The sequence below is a fragment of the Ochotona curzoniae genome, unplaced genomic scaffold, assembly GCF_017591425.1.
Source record: "Ochotona curzoniae isolate NIBS_2020 unplaced genomic scaffold, NIBS_Ocur_1.0 contig_1071, whole genome shotgun sequence".
NCBI lineage: Eukaryota > Metazoa > Chordata > Mammalia > Lagomorpha > Ochotonidae > Ochotona > Ochotona curzoniae.
The window spans coordinates 3435722-3461774 of NW_024464939.1; the positions used below are offsets into that span (position 1 = coordinate 3435722).

The 26053-nt window shown below is 46.7% G+C and overlaps 2 protein-coding genes across 3 annotated transcripts in view; both read right to left on the reverse strand.

The window, feature by feature from the left end:
- Positions 1–14333, reverse strand: part of RAD54B (RAD54 homolog B) — a 77711-nt gene extending 63378 nt beyond the window's left edge. Inside the window, exons 1-2 of the mRNA XM_040993389.1 lie at positions 14189–14333; positions 4662–4827 (exon numbers count right to left, since the gene is read on the reverse strand). Of these exons, the coding sequence (XP_040849323.1) occupies positions 4662–4827; positions 14189–14323 (301 nt within the window). The 5' untranslated portion in view covers positions 14324–14333. The remainder of the gene's footprint in view (positions 1–4661; positions 4828–14188) is intronic.
- Positions 14334–25452: 11119 nt separating this feature from the next.
- The window catches only part of VIRMA (vir like m6A methyltransferase associated), a 64481-nt gene continuing 63880 nt past the window's right edge, over positions 25453–26053 (reverse strand). For both annotated transcript variants that reach the window (XM_040993416.1, XM_040993426.1), the window contains one exon: positions 25453–25786. In XM_040993416.1, the coding sequence (XP_040849350.1) occupies positions 25632–25786 (155 nt within the window). In that variant the 3' untranslated portion in view covers positions 25453–25631. The remainder of the gene's footprint in view (positions 25787–26053) is intronic.

The following is a 26053-nucleotide window of genomic DNA, read 5'->3' on the forward strand; positions in this document are numbered from 1 at the left end:
TGTGGCTTCAGACACCCACAGCCCATGTCCATGTTGGAGTGTCTGGTTTCAAGTCCTAACTCCACTTCCTTTTTTTTTTTTAAGATTTAAAGAAGAGAGACAGAGAGAAAGAGCTTCCATCTGCTGGGTCAATCCGTAGATGACCATAAAGGCCAGTACTGGGTCAGGATAAAGCCAGGAGCCACATGCTTCACCTATGTATCTTACATAGGTGACAAGGACCCAACACTCAGGCCATTTTCCATTGCTTTTCCCAGGCTATTAGCAGGAAGCTGGACCAAAAGTAGAGCAACCAGAACAGGCACCTCTGTGGCTTTACCTAGAATGCCATGATATCAGCTCCCAGTAAATACAACTTTTTAGGGGATAACTTCTAACCTACTATAGTTTCCTTCTTACAGGATTTCGTTTTCACAAGCCCAGGTTCAGAAGTAGTGGAACCGGCTGGCATGATGGCTCAGCTGAATAATCCTCCAGCTGCAACATCCTCTGGCTGCAACCGAGGTACAGTTCTGCTCCTGGCTGTCCCACTTCCCATCCAGCTCCCTGCTAATGGCATGGAAAAGCAGCAAAGGAGAACTCAAGTCCTTGGGTCCCTGCATCCACATGGAAGACCCAGAGGAAGCTCCTGGCTTCTGGCTTTGTACAGGATCCATTTCAGCCACTGTGGCCATTTGGGAAGAGTACCAACAGGTAATAGATCTTGATCTGTGTGTGTGTGTGTGTGTGTGTGTGTGTGTGTGTGTGTGTGTTTCCTTCTCTCCATAAAGCTTTCAAATAAAAATAAACAAATCTAAAAAAAAAAAAGTACTCCTCGAATCAGGGACCCTGGGATGGGTGGGAGGCTGGGTGGGAGACTGGGTGGGGCTTTTCCCTTTATTTCCCCTCTTACCCCAGATACAGAAAAAAAATGTGGAAACAATGGCCTTACCCAATTTCCTGTAGCCTTTGACCCTTTGTGCCCTAATCAACTATGTAAAGATTATAAAAATAATATGTATATATGTTTTTAAAAAGTACTGAGTTGTGCAAAAAAAGCTGGGCAACCTAGCCAAAAGCATGTAGCTTGTAATAAAGGTACTTTCTCTAATCCTTGGGGGAAATTATTAGTGTAGACTGACACCTTGATTCTCACAGGATTATTCTGCAAGCCTTGGGGTCATGAAAGGATAGGAAGTGCCCAATGAAGCAAAATCAAGCGCAAGTGAGTTCTCTCAGTTGAAAAAGAAACCAAACTTAACTGACTTAAGCAAATTACTAGTCCTATGAATCCTGATTAACCATTTTTGCAATAATAGTAATGTATAACTACACAGGAAGAAACAGTTATTTGAGGAAGCACTTGCTAAAATAGATTGAAATGAAGTGGTATGATAGACACAACTTATGTCCAAGATGAAGGAGCTGAGTGCATCAGTGGATAAGGGAGCTATTCACAAGCCAGGAACACCTGGGCTTGATCTAACCTTGGAACACCAAGTGGCAGAACAAAATTCACAGTGCTCTCTTCCTCTGGTTAAAAATAACAGAAGAGAGTGTCCCTGGCCTCAATACTCTCTTCTTGTGTCTTCTTGAGTTATAAATAACAGACCAAAGCATACCAAGATGCTGTGTTAATGTCTTCTCTCTTACTTTTTTTAGTTTTGCTAGCATAAGAATAATTAGTCTTAAGAATTGCTAGCTTTGTGAACTTGAACTTGGGTAATGCAACAAGGTGGAGGAATACACCATGGGGGGAGGGCTTGGGGAGGGGTGGGGAGAATCCCAGTACCTATAAAACTGTGTCACATAATGCAATGTAATTAATAATAGTAATTTTAAAAAAGAATTGCTAGTTTCACATAAGATCAGAACTAATGAAAGCCTTTGTTTGACATGTGCATTCTTTTGGGGTATAAAAGTCTCTGTATCCTCTGGGCCCAGCAGCATGGCCCAGCGGCTAAAGTCCTCGTCTTGAACGAACCGAGATCCCATATGGGCGCCGGTTCTAATCCCAGCAGCTCCACTTCCCATCCAGCTCCCTGCTTGTGGCCTGAGAAAGTAGTTGAGGTCCCAAGGCTTTGGGACCCTGCACTCGTGTGGGATACCAGGAAGAAGTTCCTGGATCCTGGCTTCGGATTGGCATAGCATCGGCCGTTGCGCTCACTTGGGGAGTGAATCATCAGATGGAAGATCTTCTTCTGTCTCTCCTTCTCTCTGTATATCTGAGTTTGTAATAAATAAAAAATAAATCTTTTTTTAAAAAGTCTCTGTATCCTCAAATAAAGTGCATTATCCTGAAAGTGTGGATGATGACCACAGGGTAGAATAATAAAATAATTTCTCCGTTAAGTTTCTTCTTGTTGTCTGTTCGATTAATCCTGACACCAAGAGACCCAGGAAGAGGCAGGCAGCTGGCCTAGCCTTTAAGTCACTACTTGGGAAGCCAACATCCCACACTGGAGTACCTGGATTCAACTCAGTTCTGGTTCCCAATTCCATCTCCTGCACAGGGGAGCAGAAACTCAAGGAAGTGGGTTATCATCATCCAGGGACTGAGTTTCTGGCTCCTAGCTCGGCCCTTTTACCAAGTATTGCAGGCATTTGGTGAATGACCCAGCATGGAAGATACTCTCTAGCTAGCTAGCTCATATACATGCTCTCATTCTCGCTCTCATTTTTTCTCTTTCTTTCTTTTTCTCTCTCTTTCTCTCTCTCTCTCTCCCGACCTCCCTCTAACGAATACATGATGAGGGTGAGGGCTAAAAACACATATACAAAGAAAGATAAAATGCTAACAATTGCTGAATTTAGAATGTTAATTGGACCATGGATGGTTTCAGCTTCTCTACTTGTAAGAAATTTTTCCAAAATAAAAAAATAGAAGCCAGTGCCATGGCATAATAGATTAAGCCTCCACCTGCAGCCCCTAAATCCCATATGGGCACCAGTTCAAGTATCAGCTACCCCAATTCCGATCCAGCTCCCTGATAATGACCTGAAAAACAGAAGCAGAAGATGGACCAAGTGCTTGAGTCCCTACACTCCAAGTGGGAGACCCAGAAGCAGCTCCTGGCCCTTTCAGCCTGGTCCAGCTCTGGCCACTGCAGCAATTCACTAGATACTGAAGCAAACCAACAGCTGTAAGAGCTCTTTCTCTTTCTGTAACTCTGCTTGCAAATAAAATTATTTCCTTAAATTAATTCTAAAAAGTGATGAAGGAGAACAGGGACATAATTTAAGACTTGCACCTCACTTCAGAGGGATCAGACCTATCATTAAAAGAATATCACAGATAAGTGTATAACATACAGGTTTCTTGTTTCCAAGTTTTTCCCTCTCCCTCTCCAAAAATCCACCATGGAGAACAAAACACTTCTCACAAAGCTCTTTCTCCAGTTTAACTCCTCCCTGAATAGAGGCAGGAGAAAGTCAGGAAGTTGGCACAGGTTACCAGCCCAGCAAGTACAAAAGATCAGAGAAAGGATTAAGGGATTAAGGATCTGAGGAAATTAATTCTGTCTTCAATTTATCTAAACTCGCTTCTCTTATTTAACAGGGAAGGGAATGGGAAACTACAATAAAACAAATAAAATCCCAAAACTAGTTATCACAAAACATGTGATAGCCCAGAGTTGAAGTATTGTTTTCTGGTGAAGAGATTAGCCAATAGATTGGGAAAGAACAGAGAATGCCTGGGAAAACAGAATACCTCCCTAAACAGGAAGGAAAGAGCACACAGAAGAAAGGAGACCAAATGCGAGACATGGCTACAGCTGCCCTGCCACGACCACGGCCACCCCTAAGGACCTAACGACACCAGCACCAAAGTCCTCCTCAACGTCCCAAATGACACCAGTAACCACCTCTGAAAAGCTATGAGGAGCACATAAATACACCAAGATGATGACCAGCTAAGAAAAACACACAACATAATTCCTTTTCTACTCCAACAACAAATAAAGCCAACCACTGGTAAAATTTTTTCAATCATCACAAAGCTCAAGAACTTTCTTCAAAAAGGTTTCTCCCTGAAGGCATTTTGCTGCCTTTCAGTGAAAAAAAAATTAATAAATTTAAAGTTAATAAATAATAATAATAATAATAAATGTAAAATAAAAATTGATAAGTGTTATTTGGAAAACTGTAATCTTAATGATACCTTTGAAAGACCAAACATTTGTGAGCCACCTCTTTTATTTCACAGTTACGTGAAAAACTGTGATGTCAAACAGATTCAGAAAGACCACAATCATTATTTAAACACAATTTCAACAATGGAGGAACACAGCATTTCTTAAAGGCTTGACCTCCTTGTAATCACATACCTTGAAAATTCCAATCTAACTGATCTAAAATAATCTGCTCATTTTGTTTCTCTAATTGTCAACATGCTTTTTGGGGGAAAAGAATTTAATTATATATTCAAACACAACTTGAGGAGAAGACAGCTGACCATTAAGGTTTACAATAAACAACCTCACTTACAGAAGATCATGATTTCAGTTACAGTTATTAATCCAATCACTGAAGATGGATTAGGCTGGCAATATTTACTTGGCAACAACTTGACACTGCAACAATTTTCAAATATAATACATTCATTCTTTAATAACTTTTTTAAAAAAGCCATACCGCAATTAACCAAGTACAAAACTGATCAACAGAAAGTACCACCTTACCTATTTGAGGTGGATCTAACACTGCATTGGCAGATGCTTTAAAATAACAGTTTCCCTTAGAGTTATCCCCATGGTTCATTTCTTTACCTCCTTCTGGAGGCAGAGGATCTGAACTGCAGATTACAGGATCACTGGCTGACTGCTCAACGGAGTTATTTGCAGCATCCTAAAAGGAACATATGTGTTAATCAAAAATTAGTTATAATTTTACATTTCCACAAGTTCTTTCAATTTTCCCTATTTTTACTTAATATGAGCTCCTGGGGCCAGCATTGAGGCCCAGTATGTTAAGACGTCACCTGCAATACCAGCATTCCATGTGAATGCAGGTTTGAATCCCCACTGCTTCACTTCCAATCCAGCTCCCTGTGAGCAGCCTGAGCAGGCAGAGAAGGTCCAAAAACCCAGGCCCCTGTCACCCATGTGGGAGACCCAGATGGAGTTCCAGATTCCTGCCTTTAGTCTCACCCAACGCCGGCCACGGCAAGTAATCAGGGAGTGAATCAGTGGACAAAGGATCGCTCTCTATAATTCTGCCTTTCAAATAAATAAATCTTTTAAAAACATGAGTTATTATTTCCAAATTTCTAAATCATGGATATTTTATGATAAGTTGAAATTCAATTGTTACTGCTTTTAAAGCTGGTTTTTGCAGCTAACAGACAAACTGCAAATGTGCTTAAAAAAAACAAGAAAATGTGCTTATTGTGATGAGTTCTAAACAAATAATATGTCAATCTCATACTTCAGCAAGCTTCTCCTTATTAAATTTCTCAATACTAAAATAAAGACTTCAATATTGATAATATTTTAGGTGCGAATACTGTCAATATCACTGTTGGTATTTCTCACAGAGCCTTGATAGATTAGGGAATATTTGAGACAGACTGAAAAATTTACAAATGCAAAGAAATTCTGGGGATGTGATTCAAAATAAGTGGGGAGGGCATGAGCAGAGAACTGGCCAGGAAAAGATGAAACCAGAGTGATCATGAGTAACAATGTTGCAGCTAGGTGAAGGGATGCATAGACAGGTGTCATCTTGCATATCTCAAAGTTTTCCATAGTACCTATGCTAAATTATCACACACTTAGAAACATAAAACTAGGATTTATCATTTTGCAGTACCACAAGTTACAACACCAACTTGGGACTTACTGGGCTCAAATCAGGTTACTGGCAGAACTGCATCCCTTTCTGGAGACTCTACATCTTTTCAAACTTGCACAAGCTACCCTCAATCTGTGCTTTGTGCCCTCTCACTCCATTTTGAAAATTAGCTATATCACATTTCTCTAATCCTATGTTCAGAATCTCATAATCTGACTCTTTTGTCTCACTTTCTTAAAAAAGATTTATTTATCTGAAAAAGTTACAGAGAGTGAGACAGCGAGAAAGGATTTTCCACCCACTGGTTTACTCCCCAGATGACAGCAATGACCAGAGCTGGTCCAACTTGAACCAAAGCCCATATGGGATATTAGCACCACTCATGGTGATTGTACCCACTCCATCATGGGACCAGCCCCAAACACCTGCACTAACAAGGACCCTTACGGTTATTCCAAACCCAGTCAGAGAATCCAGGAATGTCTTTACCTCATAGCATTAATTAATTCAGCAAAACCTGTTTGCCACATGAGATAACATATTCAGTTTCCTAGGATTACATTAGGAACCTTTAGAGGTTTGGTGTCATCCACTTTAAAGACAGCAGATCTTCCAACTGCTGCCTCACTTCACAAAAGCCACAGCCAGGATCAGGCCACACCAAAGCCAAGATCCAATACATGGCTGGCAGGACTAAAGTTATCACAATAAATCTGTTGCCAACTACATTTTTAAGAATCTAGAGCCAGCACCATTTTGGTACCATGAGTTGGGCACACGAAGTGGAGCCTCCACTTCATCAGCCAATCTTGGCCAATGAGTGGAGGTCATAGCCCACTCCTAGTTGCTTCTTAAGCAGTCGGCACCATCTTTATTCTGGTGGTCAGTGTCCCTTCGGGTGCTGCGCTCTGAGTGCTGGCCACTTGCTGATGAACTCCGGGGACTTGGGGGTGACGAATTAGTGCCTAGGGACATCCATGAATACAGACAAGGTACATGTAAATGAGGAATGAATCCTTGGGGACACCTAACAACAGGGCCACTGCACTTGCTGGTAAGTGAGGGGACTGAGAAGCTGGTGGTATGGAAGGGAGAGATTGGAAGATCTGTATGGGTTAGGCTGATTCTTCAGCCCACATGGGAGTCCTGAGATGGGCTTGTTAGCACAGAGCATCACTGGCAGCCACATGCTATACCACATGAAAGCTACGGCTGAGGGCCTGTCTAACACAGCTAGATCCCAGTACCTGATTGAGTGTTGGAACAGGGGACAGGTCACATTAGGCAGGGTCATGACACTAACCATCACACAGAAGAACCAGGACGTGGGGTAGATTTAGTGGGGGATATGTGGGCCCAACCCTATAGAAACACAAGTCCTGCTGATTAGCTCAAGAGTTGGGGTGGCGACTGGCTGAACTACATGTGAAAATGGAACCCAGCAACATTCACAGTACGGGGTCTGAGAATAGGCTGGGCAGGTCCAAGCTGCAGCACCTGCATGCACATCCTAAAACAAGGTATAGTCCAGGCTGGCCTGCAACATCTACCAGTTCATACAAAGGCCAAGATGGAGGAGCAGGCTATGCTGAACAAGGGTCTAGCACCTGCTGCAACATGTGAGATCTGGTTCTGGGAGTGGGCTGAGAGGGGGAAAATCGAAAACTCCCCTACTGGGCCATAGCTCCCACTGGCAAGCACATATTCCAGACCTAGGGGTCAGGGAACTGGGCAATGCAGCACCGCCCTTTGGCAACTATGTGGGTTAGTTTTGGAAGGGGACAGAAAGGGGCAGGGCAGAAGAGACTTTAGCCCACTGGTGAGTGCAGAAACCGGGTCAGAGTGCAGGTCATGATGGGCTAGAGTATCACACCTACTGGTTCACATGAGCCAGGGATTGGAGCAGACTGAGCAGGGCCAGATTGCAGCACACACCAGCGAGAGTTGGGACTGCAGGTTGGCTAGGCCAGGCCAGCTAGCAACATTCAAAGGCAAAAGTTTAGACAGATGAGGGGCTATGCCAGGCTGGGTCAGAGCAACCACTGGCATGCGCGAGATCTGTGGAGGGGAGCAGGCCCGGCTGGGGAGCAAAGATGACACCCTGGCCAGGTTGTAATCCTCATTGGAAAGCATGAGGGCCATGTGGTCTGATCTAGATATAGCTGCAGAATCCCTCGGCATGTGTGGGCTGGGTATGGGATGCGCCAAACTGGGCTAGAATCCAGTACCCACTGGTGAGAACTAGGCCTCTGTTGATCCATGGGTGAGCTATGTTTGGGTGCTGACCAGGCTTAGCTGTGCTGTAGTACCCAAAAGGAAGAACCAGAATTGGTGAGGGCTAGTCACAAAAGGCCACTGTTCCTACTAGGACAGGAGGTGGACTAAGTAGGGCTGGCCCATAGACCCACCAGTGTGTGCAAGATCTGGCATAGGGAGAGAATCTTTTTTTTTTAAAGACTTATTTATTTTTATTACAAACTCAGATATACAGAGAGGAGGAGAGACAGAGAAGAAGATCTTCCATCTGACCGATGATTCACTCCCCAAGTGAGCGCAACGGCCAATGCTATGCAGATCCAAAGCCAGGATCCAGGAACTTCTTCCAGGTCTCCCACATGAGTGCAGGATCCCAAAGCCTTGGGCCGTCCTCAACTACTTTCCCAGGCCACAAGCAGGAAGCTGGATGGGAAGTGGAGCTGCCGTGATTAGAACTGGCGCCCATATGGGATCCCGGCGTGTTCAAGACGAGGACTTTAGCCGCTAGGCCACCGCACTGGGCCCATAGGGAGAGGGATCTGACATTCTAATGGAGGAGCTTGGGGAACTGCTGTGTCAGGACACACTCCCTGCAGGTGAATGCAAGAACCAAGATAGGGAGCAGCCCAGATCAGACCAAAATATGATACCCACTGGTATACATTTGGTACAGGTTTGGAGGCAGGCCATGCTGGGTCAGTTCATATCACCTGCTGGCAAATCCAAGCGCCAGAACAGAGTGTGGGTCAGGCTGGGTCAGGGTGCAATTCCAGGCAGTCCACATAAGAGCCAGGACTGGGGACTGGCAGAGCTGGGCTAGGATGTAGCCCCAACCAGCATAAGTTGGAATTGGGGATGGGCCTGGCCTGGCCCACTGGCAGATGCTGAGGTGAGGCAGGCTGTGCCAGACTGGGCCGCAGCAACCAACCAGCACATGTAAAACTCAGGGGGTGGTGGGGATGTCCCCAGTGAGGGGGCTGCAAGGGCCCCACTACTGGGCCACCACTCCCACTGGTGAACATGAGAGCTGGGATGGGGGCAGACAAGGCCGGGCATGGCCACAACATTGGATGGCCTACATGTGAGCTAGATCAGGGAAAAGCCAGGCTGGGCTGACTGTACCTTCTGGTACATGCATAAGCCACTGTGGGTGTGGATTGATTGGGTTCTGTTGCAACATCAGCTGGCAGATGCTGGCACAGGGGCCAAATTCTGTCAGGTGCAGGCATGGCTTAAACAGATGGTGGCACCCACGGGCACCAGTGTGGACTGGATAGTTGGACTGGTTGGGACAAACTGGGCTTTACTGCCCATCTACGTGTATGAGAGCAGAATGAGATGTGGGACAGACAGAACAAGTATGCTGTACATACTGGTAAGCACGAGAACCAGGGCGGGGCAGGTTTGATGGGGGGTTTTTTGGGTCACTCCGACTAGACTGCAGTTCCCCTGGTTTACATGAAGGCCAAGTATGTGGTGAGCAGGATCAGGCTGGGCTCCTACACCCACTGGGTTGCATAAAACATGGGGCTGGAGGACCCGGCGCGGTGGCACAGTGGTTAAGGTCCTCGCCTTGCACGCCCGGGATCCATATGGGCGCCGGTTCTAATCCCGGCAGCCCCGCTTCCCTTCCAGCTCCCTGCCTGTGGCCTGGGAAAGCAGTCGAGGACAGCCCAAGGCTTTGGGACCCTGCACCCGCGTGGGAGACCCGGAGGAGGCTCCTGGCTTCGGATCGGCATAGTATCGACCATTGCGGCTCACTTGGGGAGTGAATCATAGGATGGAAGATCTTCCTCTCTGTCTCTCCTCTCTGTATATCTGCCTTTCCAATAAAAAAATAATAATAAAAAAAAATAAATCTTTAAAAAAAAAAAAAAAAACATGGGGCTGGAGACTGAACTGACCCAACAATTGCTACTACCAGTATGTGCGTAGGCTGATATGGGTGACAGACTGCCGGATCCTGTATTGGCAAACATACACAAGAATCAGGTCTGGGATGGCCTCAGATGAGATTTCTTTGGCAATTCCCTACCAACTGAACCGCTGGACTCTAACCATGGAGAGAAGTGCAGGTTCCCACGAGCGAGAGTTGGGACTGCAGGCTGGCTAGGCCAGGCCAGCTTGCAACTGTGGGAATGGATGTGTCAGAGCTGGGCCTTCTCAGTGGCGCAGGTGGATCAGTGGACAGCGTATCCAAATGTACATGGAGGATAGGGCAGTACATTGGAGCCTACAGAGGACACCTGATACCAAGGCAGAGGTCGGAGGACAGAACAATTTGATCAACTACCCCTGCCCAGTGACGATCTAGACAGACGGAGACACTAAGGTAGACTATAGCAGCCAGTGGATTCAGAAGAGATTTCATCATGATTGGAGGGGCGGGATCGGCAGAAATTCAGGACTGTTGAACTATCAAAACCTCTTGAGAAATTCATGCAATTGTAAATTTCTGTGTTTCTTCCTGTTGTTTATTTTGTATTGTGGCTTTTCATTTAAGAGGGATGTGTGGTGGCTGTATAATAGAGACTATCATGCCCAGATGAGAGGATGCAGTGCAGTGTGCATCTCTACTTCCACATTAAAAATGGACTACTAATGAAACTATTAGCTGTATCTTGACAATAGGAAGCTGGACTCTCTGTCATTGTCCATGCCTGCAATGATGAACATGTGACTGTATATGAAGAGATATGCTATATATAGGGGAATTTTATGGGGGGAGGAGACTTGGGGAGGGAGCAAGGGAAATTCCAGGGTCTATGGAACTGTAACATACAGAAATTAAAATTATATATATAAAAGAATCTATCTAGAGGCTGGCACTGTGGAGTAGCACATTAAGCCTCCATCTGCAGTACTGGCATCCCACATAGGTGCCAATTCAAGTCTCAACTGCTTCACTTCCTATTCAACTCCGTGTTAATACCCCTAAGAAAGCTGCAAAAGATAGGGCCCAGCACGATAGTGTAGTGGTTAAAGTCCTCGCCTTGTACCTGCCAGGATCCCATATGGTAGCCAGTTCTAATCCCAGCGACCCTACTTCCCATCCAGCTCCCTGCTTGTGGTCTGGGAAAGCAGTCAACGATGGCCCAAAGCTTTGGGACCCTGCACTTGTGTGGGAATCCCAGAAGTTGTTCCTGGCTCCTGGCTTCGGATTGGCTCAGCACCAGCCGTTGCAGTCACTTGCGGAGTGAACCATCAGACGGAAGATCTTCCTCTCTATCTCTCCTCCTCTCTGTATATATGACTTTCCAATAAAAATAAATAAATCTTTAAAAAAAATCTAAAAAAAAAAAAGCTGCAAAAGATAAACCAAGTGCTTGAACCTCTGCAATGACATGGGAGACTTTAAAAAAATTCCTGACTCCTAGCTTTACACTGTATCAGCTCCAGCCATTGGGATCATTTAGGGAGTGAACTAGTGAATGAAGGATCTCTCATCTCTCCATCTCTCTCAGTAAAGTCTGCCTTACAAATAAAAACGATGCTCAAAAAGAATGCTTAAAACCCTTATCTGGGACTCCCAGGGGTACTGTAGCCAGGCCGTATGAAGCCCTGGAGGAGGGCTCACACGGTGCGCCTTCAAGACCCCCAGCTTGGAGGATTTTCAACCCTGGCAAAAGGTACAAGCAGCTGAGCACACTGACTCCTTTGTGGGAGGGAGGCTTGGCAGGCTTCCGGGATCATTCAATCCTGGAGGCCAGGTTTTTCAACCTGTGAGGGTATTGTAGCTGAGCGGCACAAGGGGCTTCACTCGGCACCTATGGTGCCTGGGCCGCCGGGGTGTACATTCACGGCTAGACTGGCCTGATTTACATGGGGATGATGGAATCACACAGGGTGCAGTGGGAGGTGACCGGTTGTTTTTATGCCCAGGTTAGGAATTACAGCTAAGGGATTTCTATAGACAAGTACACAACATGTGTATAGATGTATGGGACCCACACCAAAGTGGTTTGGAGGCGAGAACAAAAGTGAGAGAAGTAGATCTGATTGCACAATCCGTGGGGACAATGTGGGTTCACCCCCATGGAACTGCAATTTCTGCTGCCCATTTCTAGAACTGCAGATGGGGTCAGGTCTGGCTGGGAAGCTAAGGGGGCACCTCAGTTGGGTTGGGATTTCCACTGGTGAGAACAACAGTTAGGACTGAGTGCAGCAGGTGTAGCTGTATATGGTTACAGACTGCACCAGCTCGGGTGTGCACAGGGATGGTGGAATGTCAGATTGGGCTTAACTCCAGCCCCCACTGGTACTTGTGAAAGCCAGTTTCAGTGTAAAACAGTCCAGACTAGGTCTTGACTCCCACTGAACTACATGAAAGCTGGATCTGGACATGGACCAAGTAGTGCTGGCTACAACACCCAACAACAAGAACCAGAATGGGTGTGGCCGGTTGAGCAAGCCTTTTTCGCCAGGATAGAAGGTGGACAAAGTCAACCTGAGCCAACAACCCACTGGTATGAGTGAGAATGCCACCAGGAGGAGACTCAGTGGAGGAGCTTGGAAACTCCTTCATCAGGACATAGACCCTGCAGGAGAGCACAAGAAGCAAAGCAAGAAGCAGCCAGACCATGCCAGGTTGCAGCACCCACCAGCATACATGTGGGTCAGATCTGGGGACAGAACAGTCTGGGCTAGCATACAACATCCACTGGTAGATCTGAGAACCAGGGTAAGAGGCAAGAAGAGCCAGATCAGGCCGAAACACCCGCAGCCAGTTGACATTAGGACCATGACAGCAGACTGGGCTGGGCTGCAATAGGCTGCAGCACCCACCAACAGGAGCTGGAAGAGGGGACAGAATAGGCGAGGCAGTGCAATAAGATATGGAAGCTCCAGTGAGGCGAGTCATGCCAGCCTAGGCCAAGCAGAGGCCAGGTTTGTGAATCCCAGGGACAGGGGATCTGACAGGGCTTGGGTAGCTTGGCTCAGGCAATAGGGCCCACCTGTATGGTGGGAGATGGGTTCCTGAGCACTGAGGGACAGAGGAACTGATGGGTTATGGGTCACTTGGCCCAGATCCTGGGGCCCGCCTGCCTTCTAGGTGGATGTCCGGTTCGTGAACCCCAAGGGTGGAGGATCCAGCTGGGCCTGGGTCTCCTGGCCCAGGTACCAGGGCCTTCTCACTCAATGGCTGCTGGGTTTGTGAGTCCCAGAAGAGGGGGATTCGATAACACTTGGGACACCTGGCCCAGCTACTTGGACTCGCCTATGCCCTACTTAATGAAAAAGGTAGAGCAGTGAACACAGGCCCTGTTGTAAAAGGAGAATAAAGTAGTAAATTTGGTGTTGTAGCAGAATAACAGAACTAACTGGCAACTAGTCCAAACAATGATGACTGCAAGAAATCTTAGTTAATAGAACCAATGGACATTGGGAGGGTGACATCATCCTTGAATTGGTGAAATCGGCAGCATTTCAGAACTATCCAAACCACCTGGACAGAACCCTCAGAATATGTGCACATGGAGACTCTGGGTTGATATGAGGTGGTGGTTTATCATCCCTGGGTACTCGGACGTGTGGAAAGTCGTGAGTGGTTTTCCCCTTTGTTTCTCCCCCTATTCCAGGAACAACAAGAAGAATCATCAAATTTGGAAGCAATAAATTCACCCAATTTTCCCTAAACCTTGATCTTTCCCAGCCTGATCAACCATGTAATCATTATTTTAAAAAAAAAAGATAAATAAATTTTAAAATTTAAAAAAAAACCCTTATTTGATAAGATCTCAAAGTAAGTCCACTAAGGGAAGCCACATATCTCATTTTTGCAATATTTTGGTCTTCTGTCTGTTTGCTTGTTTTGTTTGAGACACAACAAGAGTTTAGCACCCTGGTTAAGACACAGCTTGAGACTGCAGCATACTGCAGAGTACTCGAGTTTTAGTCCCAACTCCAACCCCAATTCTAGCTCCGTGCTAATGTACATTCTGCGAGGTAACAGGTTTGGTTTAAGTAGCTGGGTCCCTTCCTCCCCTGTGAGAAACCTGGTCTGAGCTCCTGCTCCTGGCTTCAACCTGCGCAAACACTGCTGATGCAAAGCATCTGAGAAGTGAATCAGTAGACGAAAGCTCTTTGCCTCTCTGCTTTTCAAATAAAAAATGTTTAAAGAAAACACACACACACACTCGTGTATTTTTCTTTTTTTTACCTTAAACGATTTCACATCTGGGTTCAGTTTTGTAATCTCTTCAATCAAACTTGGTTGACTTCTTCCTGGGGGTAAAAATTTCAGTCTTTTGAAGGAATTCCCCTGCAACTGACTTGGCGCTGCAGATCGTCTCATATTCAATAGCACTGACCTGAAAAATGACCAAAACAGAATTAACTCATGAGTCTACCAATGTGCACATGACCCCCTTTCACGGGGCAATGAAACTGCCCTCCTATTTCCACCCAGCTGTGTGAATGTGAACAAGCCACACCTGACCTCTGAGATAGGCAGATAAAAGGCAAGTGCAGGAAACAGCACGGTGGCAAAGCCATCAACACTCCTTTGCCGATGCCTGTTGGCATCTCCCAGTCCAGCTCCCTGCTAATGCACCTTGGCAAGCACTGATGGCCCCAGGACTTGTCCTCCTACATTCACATGGGTTCCTGGCTTCAGGTCGGTCAGTCAGTGTAGCCATTTAGGAATTGAGCCAGCAAATCTGTCTGTCTCTCTCTCATTTGGCAGAGTTTAGGATAGTACTTGATACCTGTATGTCATGTCAGAGAGCCTACACTCAAGACCCAGTTTGCTTTTATTTTTAAAGATTTATTATTTTTATTGGAAAGGCAGATTTACAGAGAAAAGGAGACACAGAAAGATCTCCCATTCGATGGTTCACACCTCAAATGGCTACAATAGAAACATAAATGAATTGTGCTTAGACCTGGGCCCCATTCTTAACATAATTCATTATGCCAACATAAATACTCAAAAATCCACAAAAATTACAAGTCATTTTTGATGAAGGATACTAGCTTATATTTCATGTATCATGGAAACAGTGTTTTATTTGTTACATAATTCTATAGTCATTAATAACAAAAGAAACTTTGAAAGAATGTTTTGGGGCTGGCATTGTGGCACAGCAAATACAGTCAAGGCCTGCAAAGCCAGCGTCCCATATGAGCACGAGTTCAAATCTCAGCTGTGTTGCATCCACATCAACTCCCTGCTAATGCACCCAGAAAGTGTGTGGGGCCCCTATCACAAACAGTCAAGTTAGAGAAGGGCTTCACAATCGCAGGCTTCGGCCTGACCCCGCTTCGGCCCTTGTGGCCCCACTGCCAGAGGGCATCCCAGTTAGCACCCTGGGTCGCCTCCTCACACACCCGCACCATCACCACCACCAGGCAGCACCCCAGCCGCCTCCTCACACACCATCACCATCACCCAGACCATCACCCTGGGCGCGTCCTCACACACCCGCACCATCACCTTCACCAGGCAGCACCCCAGCCGCCTCCTTACACACCCTCACCATCACCCTCACCGTCACCCCAGAGCGCCTCCTCACACACCAGCTCCATCACCCTCACCGTCACCCCAGGGCGGCTCTTCACACACCCACTCCGTCACCCTCACCGTCACCCCAGGGCGCCTCCTCACACACCAGCTCCATCACCCTCACCGTCACCCCAGGGCGCCTCCTCACACACCCGCTCCATCACCCTCACCGTCACCCCAGGGCGCCTCCTCACACACCCGCTCCATCACCCTCACCGTCACCCCAGGGCGCCTCCTTACACACCCGCTCCATCACCACCACCAGGCAGCACCCCAGCCGCCTCCTTACACACCCTCACCATCACCCTCACCGTCACCCCAGAGCGCCTCCTCACACACCAGCTCCATCACCCTCACCGTCACCCCAGGGCGGCTCTTCACACACCCACTCCGTCACCCTCACCGTCACCCCAGGGCGCCTCCTCACACCCCGCACCAAAACCCTCACCGTACCCCCGCCGCCAGGCGCGACGTCCCCTGGTCCTAACCGCCTTCCTCCGAGCACTGCCCGCTGCGTCCCGCACCACCTCAAAGCTGCCGCCGTTCGCCCCCAGCACGCACCGGCAAGCGGCCGGGACGGCCGGCCCCAGCGAAGCGCCGCGGCTCACGGGGTTCCCCGCCCCGCCAGCCCAGCTCGGGGTTCCCGCCTCCCAGCGGCCAATCCGCGCCCAGGCCTCGGCGCGCGCACACTGCGTCACAGCCGCGGCGCCCCGTTCGCCGGGCTCCGAGTGGGCGCCCTCGCCGCACCACGGCGCATGTGCCTGTGCAGCGCCCTGATTGGAGCCCTGCAGGCCGCGCTGGGAGGCGTGTAGCAGGTGTAAACGCACTGAAAGAAACTTGCGCATCACGGAGGTGTTGTTCTGTTATTCGCGCGGAAAACAAGGCCTCCTGTTAGAGCAATGGGAACGGCTATGCAGCCAGTAGAGGTGTAAATACGTACAGTTTATTTTAAGTACCTTGACAGCATTTTTAAAAGGATTTATCTTATTTGAAATAGTGTCAAGGAGATCGTCTAAACCCTGGTTCACTGTCCAAATTCTCCCAAGAGCCAGGAGTTCCATCCTGGTCACCTACATGAATGGCAAGGGCCAGAGCCTTGCCAAAAGGAAAGATATGAGTAGCTGTTAAAGAGTTATTAAAACTGTTTCAGTTCTAAAGAGGCTCACATTGACTGAACTGTGCCTTAGGAAGCTCCAGGGACAATTGTTGGCAAGACTTGGAATCTGGTGCATGACAAGGGTGGGGAATCTGTAGATCATATAATCCCCTTCTCTGGGCTAGAACACGTATTAAGGGTAACCAGGAAAATCGAGTTCTCACTGTGTCTGCAGACACATGATTCTGACAAGCCCCAAATGTCTAAAGTAGGTCTGGGAAAAGGTGGCCTCAGGCTATTTATCTGTCAGATTTGCACTTGCCTGCTGCTTCACCTCATCCACATCAGGATTTACTTGGTGTCTTACCTGTACTCCCACTACTTCTTATCTCATTCTCTGCCTCCCTTCCCCTGGCTCAGAGCTTCTCACCACAGTTTCCACTCCCTAACATTCATACATGCAGATATTGAACTTATATTTCTTCAGAACACAAGCCACAGAAGAGCTGGGTCTTGGCTTTTTCCCCTTTATACGCAGTGTCGCAAACAATACTGACCTAAAGCAGCAAAACTCATGCATGTGGGTGAAAATCAAAGCGCTTGGTGTCTACTCCAAGAGACTTCTACCACCTAGGTTTTAACACACCAGGGTAGACTCAGACACAAAGTGTGAGGTTCAAATTGCAGAGTTTGGGGTTCTGGGAGTACGGGCCTACCTAAGAATCTTCATTCTTCACTTCCTTCCCTTTTTTCTCTTTCAGAAGCAGAGAGACAAAGAATTCCTATCCAGGGACCGGCACTGACATTACCAGGCTAAACCTCTACCTGAAGCTCCTGCATCCCATCAGTTTGTGCCCCAGCTGCTCCACTGCTAATCCAGCTCCTTGCTTGTAGCCTGGGAAAGCAGAAAAAAATGGCTCTAAAGTCCTTGTGTCCCTGCAACCACATGGGAGGCCTGGCTTCAGATCAGCCCAGCACCAGCCATTGCAGACATTTGGGGATTAAATCAGGATGAAAGCTCTCGCTTGCTCTCTCTCTCTCTCTCTCTCTCTCTCTCTCTCTCTCTCGCTCGCTCTCTCTCCCCTTTCTCTATACCTGCCTTTCAAATAAACAACTCTTTGGGGCCCGGTTCACGTGCCAAGATCTCACATGGAAACCAATTCTAATACCGGAGCCCTGCTTCCCATCCAGCTCCCTGCCTGTGACCTGGGAAGGCAGTCAAGGATGACTCAGGGCCTTGGAACCCTGCACCCTCTAGGTGGGAGACCTAGAGGAAGCTCTGGGTTCCTGGCTTCAAATTGGTGCAGCTCCAGCTGTTGTGGCCACTTGGGGAGTGAATTAGAAGATGGAAGATCTTCTATGTCTCTCCTTCTCTCTGTATATCTGACTTAAAAATAAAAATAAAATAAGTAAATCTTCCAAAAAATAAAATAAATCTTTAAATAAATAAATGAAGGTTGCCCATGGAAGGAAAAAAAAAAAAAAGGATTCTCATCCTGATCTCATCCTGATGTTCACTACCAAAATCCCACCAAAGGCTTTTCCAAGCCCGGGGCCAGTAACTCAATCCAGGTCTCCTGTAGAGTGGAAGGACCCCGCCCTGAGTTATCATTGGTTGGAATCAAGCAGAGTCAAACACTGGCCTTCAGACATGAGAGGCAGGCTTCCTAACCAGCATGTAACCATTAGGTCAAAGAGCAATGCTGACTAGCATAACTAACAGGTCCTCAAGTGTGATGCCTCTGCTCTTCCAGAAACCCCATTTGAAATGACAGCATCCAGGCCAGCGTTTTGGCACACAAGGTCAGCCACCACCTGCAGCACTGCCATCTGATATGGGAACTGTTTCCAAGTCCAGGTACTATACTTCAGATCTGGATTCCTGTTAATGCATCTGGGAAAATAGCTGAAAATAGCCCAAGTCCATGGGCCCCTGCACTTATCTAAGAGACCCAGATGAAAGTCCTGTTGGCTTCAGCATGGACCAGCCTCGGCCATCGTGGCCACTTGAGGAATGAAACAGAGGCCAGCAGATAAACATAAAATAAATCTTTTTTTAAAATGTTAAAGATGTGTCTATGTGGAAGGTGAAAAGACAAAGGAGAGACAGGGATGTCTCATCCACTTAGTTTACTCTCCAAATGGTCACAGTGGCCATGCTGGACCAGCCCAGATGGGGTACAGACAGTGGATTTTCCTCCTATGTCACAGCAATGACTCCAATCAATCTTACAAAACAAAACAAAACAAACAAAAAAACAGGGTCAGAACTGTGGCATAACATGTTAAGCTACTACCTGCCATGCCAGCATCCCATATCAGCACTGGTTCAAATCCTAGGTGCTCCACTTCCAATCCATCTCCCTGGGAAAAGCAGTAGAGGATGATCCAAATGCCCAAGCCCCTCCTCCCACATGGAAGACCTAAAGGAAGCGCTTGGCTTTGGTTTGCCCCAGCCCTGGCCACTGTAGCTATTAGGGGAAGGAATCATTGGCCATCAGGGAAAGGAACCCACAGATGGAAGATCTTTCTTATTGTAATTCTTGCTTTCCGATAAAGATAAATAAATCTTTAAACAATAAGTAGATAAAACCACTCCTTCAAACCCATTTTTCACTCTCAGCATAATCCAGGGTGCCTCAGACAAGGGTGAATACTAACTGGCAAGAAGGGCAGGTGCTCTGTGAAAAGTTCTAATCACTGGACAGTCTGCCTGGACCTCAATCCAGGGGCAATAGTGGCCACATCCTGACAGGTAGTGAGAGCGACATGGGGATGACACTGATTGAGCCAGCTGTCCTTGGAGATGTAGGAATTACCCAGTTGAGGCAAAATGCTCACCACATTGAACCATTTTTCTATTGATGATACACATAAGACCCAAGGCTGGGAATGGAAACTTTGAGGACTCCCTTGCTGTGTTGCAGCTTCCACTAATAAGCGTGCAAGCTGAGACTGGAGACTGTCCCAGGCTGATTTAAGCTGCCTCACCTGCAAGCGCACAGGAGAGCCAGAGTGAATATGGGCCAGCCGGGCTAGGATGTAGCATCCACTAAGTGTCAGGACTAGGTAAGTGTCTTGGCAGACTGGACCACAATACCCACTGGCAAAAGAGCAACATCTGGAACTGGGAGCAGGCCTAGTATGGGCACTGTGGACTTTCCTCTGCTGGGCTGCAACTCCTGCTGGTAATCATGAGAGTCAGGGCTGGGAGTGGGCCAGGCTGGTTAAAGCAGCAGCACCCATGGGCATATTTGTGGGCCAAGTCTTGGGGGTGAGCTGGGCTGAGCTAAGCTCCAGCACCCCATGGGTGTGCACTAGAGCCAGTGGGATGCAGAAGACTGGGCCAGGCTGCAGTATATGCTGAGACATGTGAAAACCAGGGCTTGCGGCTGTCTAGCAGGGGTTATCTGGGGGAACCCTGATGAGGCTGGAGCTTCACTGGTGTGCGTAAAAGCTGGATATATTGGTTCATGTGAGATATGGGGCTGGGAGTTGAACTGACCACGCAATTGCATCCACTAGTATGTGCATTGGCTGGTGCAGGGGATGGACCAAACCTGACCATGCACTGGCTGGTACCCACAAAAATTGAGTCTGAAGTCACCCCAGGCAAGGTTTCTTGGGGGATTCCTCAACTGCTGGACTCAGTCGTTGCTGGTCTTAGAGTACATGTACTGAGACTGGGTCACCTTAGCTGCCTCCTCCTGTGCAAGGTACAGCAAGCCCAGACAGCCAGCTCATCTAGCCAGCAGAGGATCGGAGGATGAAAAACAGAATACGTTGGACACTTCTCCCAGCCAAATTTTGGAACAGGTTCCTGGGTCTGTGGATACACTAAGGTGGACCTGTTAGCCAACAGACCCTGGAAAGATATTTTCATCCTTGGTGCAATGAAGTCAATGACATCTTAAAACTATCAAAACCACTTAGGTAACACCATTGGAAAACTCTTCCCCACATGAGGGTCTCTAAAGAATCATCAGATGACTGCCCCATCCCAGGTTGCTGATGAAGTTTGGCAGCAAGGAGCTGCCTGGGAATGCATCAAAGACTGGCTCAAGGGGCCCAGTGGCGTGGCCTAGCAGCTAAAGATCCTCGCCTTGAACACACTGGGATCCCATATGGGCGCCGGTTCTAATCCCGGCAGCTCCACTTCCCATCCAGCTCCCTGCCTGTGGCCTGGGAAAGCAGTCAAGGATGGCCCAAAGCTTTGGGACTCTGCACCCGTGTGGGAGACCCGGAAGAAGTTCCTGGCTCCTGGCTTCGGATCGGCATAGCACTGGCCGTTGCGCTCACTTGGGGAGTGAATCATTGAATGGAAGATCTTCCTTCTCTCCTCCTCTCTGTATATCTGACTTTCCAATAAATAAAATAAATCTTTTTTTAAAAAAAAAAAAAGAGTGGCTCAAGCCCTTGTGCTTTTTGCACTCACATGGGCAACCTGGAAGAAGCTCATTTTTGGATCAGCTCAGTTCTAGCTATTTCAATCATTTTGAGTGAACCAGAGGATGGAAGATCTGCCTCTTCTCTGTCTGTAAAATCTTCCTTTCAAATAAATACAATCTTAAAAAAAAAAAAAAAAACACTTTGGCATAGTGGCATAGCAAATAAAGCCACCACCTGCAATGCCAGCATCAAGTATAAGTGTCACTTCTGATGCAGCTCCTTGCTAACAGCTTAAGAAATGCAGTGGAAGAAGCCTGAGTGGTTGGGTCCCTGACACCTGCCATGAGACACATCTGGAAGAAACTCCTGGCATCTGGCTTCAGCCTGCCTCAGCCCTGGTCATTTGGGGAGTGAACCAATGGGTAGAAGAAAATCTGTTTCTCTGTAGCTCTTTCAAATAAAAAAATAAATCTTTTTTTTTTTTTTTTTTTAAAAAAAGGAATCCAAATCTCCCACAAGGGTGGCAGCAACCAAATTAATTGACTCATTACTGGTGACTCTAATGTCTGCTTTATCAGGCTGAAGTCAGGAGTCAGAGAAGGGTACTGAACCCAGTTATACTAAAAGGCAAAATGGTGTCTTGCCATAAAAAATTTTTAAATGCACAACACCGAAAACTTCATTTTTGCATCAATCTCCTCTCCACACACCACAAAGATATTGCTTATGACTGAAAACACTGGTATAGATCAGTTGGTTTCAAACTTCATGGTGCAACAAGTTTTATCAGCTCAATTAACTACCAATTGTGGGACTTGCTTGGACACACATAGCTAACTCCATTCTGTTTCTTAAAGCAGGTTTTGTGCTTGAGAATATACATTATTTTTTAAATTTGCTTTTATTGGAAAGTCAGAATTACTGAGAAGGAAACACAAAGATTTTCCATCTGCTATTTCACTCCCCAAGTGGCCACAATGGTTGGAGCTAAGCTGATCCAAACCCAGGAGCCAGGAGCTTGTTCCAGTTCTCACACGGGCATCCTCCATTGCTTTCCCAGGCCACAAGCAGTGAGCTGGATGGGAAGTGGAGCAGCTGGGGCACGAATCACTGCTCATATGGGATTCTGGCACTTGCAAGGCAAAGAGTTAGTCACTGAGCCATGGTGCTGGGCCCACATTTCTTTAAAAACGATTTACTTTTGTTGGAAAGGCAGGTAAGATTCACAGAGAAGAATCCTCCTCCATCCACTGGTTCACTCTCCAAATGGCCAAAATGGCTAGAGCTGAGCCAATCCAAAGCCAGGAGCTAGGAGCCAGGGGCTTCTTCTGGGTCTCCCATTTGGTGCAGGTTCCCAAAGCTTTAGGCCGTCTTCTATTGCTTTACCAGGCCATAAGCATGGTGGAGCAGCTAGGACAGAAACTGGCACCTATATGGGATCCTGGTGCTTGTGAGGATTTCACCATTGAGACATCCCGCTGGCCCTGAGAACGTACATTTTTAACAAATTCCCATTTACTGCTGAGTTGCCGGCTTTTTAAAAAAATTCAGGTCTCCCACATGCGAAGCATGGAGTTCAAGGATTCAGACCATTCTCCATTGCTCTTCCCAAAGCAAGAGAGGGAGCTGGATTGAAATGAAGCAGACAAAATTTGAAATGGCACCTGCATGGGATGCCTGCAAGCTGGCATCCCACACAACATGTATCATCCAAGACTCTGAAGAATATACATATATATTCTTTGAGAACTACACATACAAATATGTTAAATCTTTCTCACTGGGTCCAGTACAGTAACCCAGCAGCTGAAGTCCTCACCTTGCACATGCCACGATCCCATATGGGTGCTGGTTCTAATCCAGGCGGCCCTGCTTTCCATCCAATTCCCTGCTTGTGGCCTGGGAAAGCAGTTGAGGACGGGCCAAACCCTTGGGATCCTGCACCCATGTGGGTGACCCGCAAGAAGCTCCAGACCCCTGGCTTCAGTTCAGCATAGATCCAATCATTGTGGTCCCTTGGTGAGTGAATCAGCGAACAGAAGACTTTCCTCTCTGTCTCTCCTCCTCTCTGTATATGACTTTCCAATTAAAAAAAAAAATCCTTTTCACTGGTCATTCTGCTTTCAAGCTCTTTCTTCTCCATTTTGATGCTCCAGAGTAGTTTTCTTTGTTTGTAAAAGCTTTATCTATTTATATAAAAGGCAGAATTACAGAAAGGAAGAGATAATCCTTATTCTGCAGATAAACTCTCCAAAATCTGCAATGACTGGAATTGGGCAAGTCCAAAGCCAGTAGTTGCTTCCTGGTTTCCCAAGCAGGTGCAGGGGCCACTTAAGCCCCTATCTATCAGAGGACTGGAAGTGAAGCAGCCAGGGCTTGAACAAACTGGTACCCAACAGGGAGGCCAGGATCACAGCGCATCCACAGGGACCCCACAGGGATGTTGGCTTTGTCCACAGGCCCCAGTGCTGGCTCCTAGTTTCAGAAGCCAGAATGAGAGAACATGCAACAGCGGACAGAAGCAGGAATGATTCACACCTACAACAACCAGCCCTTGGCAAGGCTGAAGCCAGGAGCCAGGAATTCCATCCACAGCTCTTGGGCCATCATAACTGCCTCCAGGTCATACTAAGAGAAAGCTGGATTAGAAGTAGAAGAGGGACATGGCCATGGTGTCACAGGGCGTTAGTTATGAGATTTCCATGGGGCAATGAGCTGAGCCACCACGAGCGATGACAGCCTCCTGTATCAGAGTACTGGATCAACTGTTGGCTGTTGGACTTCCATTCAAGCTCCCCGCTAATGCACCCAGCAAGGCAGTAGAGGAATACTCAAGAATTTGGCCTGCTACCCATGTGGCAGACAAGGATGGCTATTGCTTTTGACATGATTGGCCTTGGCCACATTAGCCATTTGAGAAGCAAATCAGCAAATAATTTTTTGCCTCTCTGCCTATCTTTCAAATAAATTTTTTCAAGGGCCAGTGCAAGCTAAGCTTTCTGCCTGCAGTGCTGGCATCAGATATTGCTGCCAGTTTGAGTTCTGGCTGCTCTACTTTCAAACCAGCTCCCTGCTTACACCTTGGGAGAGCAGATCCAGTGCTGCAACCATATGGAGAGTGAACTAGCAGATGGAAGGTCTCTCTTAGTCTTTTCTTTCTGTAACTTCATCTTTTTTTTTTTTTTTTTTAATATCTTCTATCCATTGATTCACTTCCCAAGTGGCTGCAATGGCCAGAACTGCACCAATCCGAAGCCAGGAGCCCGAGCCTCTTCCAGGTCTCCCATGCGGGTGCAGGTCCCAAGGCTTTGGGCTATCCTCTAATGCCTTCCCAGGCCACAAGCAGAGAGCTGGATGGGAAGTGGGGCTGCTAGGATTAGAACCAGCACCCATATGGGATCCCAGTGCATCCAAGCTGAGGATTTTAGCTGCTAGGCTACCATGCTGGGCCAACTCCATCTTTTAAATACAAAAACAAATCTTTTAAAACAAATATACATTGCTTTTAATCTAAATCAGGATATTGAGAGTCAAAGTTTCAAAGCTATGAACAGAAACCTCCTATATACTCACAAATAGTTCTGCAAAACAGAAGGTGATAAAATAGAATGAGACTCATACAATTCTTTTTATAACAGAAATCTGTATTTATGCCAGATAAATAGGCTAAATGTATTAAGACATACCCATGGGAAAATACGGCTACTTTCTCAATTATAAGCTTTATTTCTATATATAAAATCCAGCTTCATTAAATGCTTCTGGTTCCCAAATTAACAATATTAGAATATGCCTCACTGTAGGCTTGAAATAACTATAATTAAAAATAGCCAGCAGCAGGTCCATAGCTGAAAAAACAAAGTTTGTTTTTCTTTCTAACACAAAGGAGAAGAATATTTTGTCTCTTCTCATATAGTCACAGTTCTCAAACTGTTCAGGGACAACTTAGCAAATTACATGGTTGCCAGACAGCATTTGACAATTCGGAGGAAAACAGAGCCGCACTGCTGGCCAGCACACACACTGCTAGTCTGAGGTAGTTTACAGTTCCACCTTGGAGAGCATTATATTGCTTTACAGCAAAGTTATCGGAATAAAACTGTGTCCTTTACAGTTTGGTAAAAAGTACAGGAAATGATACTGCTTCCAAGAGCTGAGACATTCTACAGTGCCCACAGTTCCTAGTGATGAGGATGGCAATTCTTCAGTTGCTTGGACCTAGCTACTTGGTAAACAGAAGTATTTATTTCTTTTGGCCTGGATGTTCTGTGAAAAAAATTGCTGAGTTGGTAAAGAGTGCCATGAGCTATGAAACTGAACATATGCTGTATAGGCAAAAAATACAAAACAAGGCATTTAGTTGTTCTCTTTCTACCTAGAAATTTTCTAAATAAATACTTGTATAGAAAGGGGAAAATACATACAAACATACATACAAAGTTTGGGTTTTTATTGAAATCACGTTAGGTATCAAACAAAACCTGCTTTCTCCAGATAAAAATATTCTCTCAGATGTTTCCAGATAACTGTTAAGTGTAAATTGGTCCTTCAAAGTCTTATTTTGATCGTCCTCATGAAATGTTCAAACACACTTGGGGTGCTCCCCAAGTACTTTCATCGTGTAAAGGACCGTACGTGCCGGCCTCTACCACTGCCTCCACTGACAAACTTTCCTCTCGAGCCTCCACTGCCGCTATTCGCACTAGCCCAGGAAGGTCCGAGTCCCCCACGGCCTCTGGAAGCACGGTCCCGAGGACTTGGGCGGTAACCTATAGAAGAAAGAATACAGACTTTAGTTCCATTTCCTTTTACATCTCACTAAATACCTAACATATACCACTGAACTCAAATCAACAATACCATTTACTCTTTTATAGCTCATGTGCAGGAGCCAGCATTGTAGCTTAGAGGGTTTACACTGCCACTTGTGATGCCAGCATCCTACATAGGCACCAGTTTGTGTTCAGGCTGTTCTGCTTCTGATCCAGCTCCCTGCTCAATGGCCTGGGACAGCAGGAAACAATGACCCAACAGAC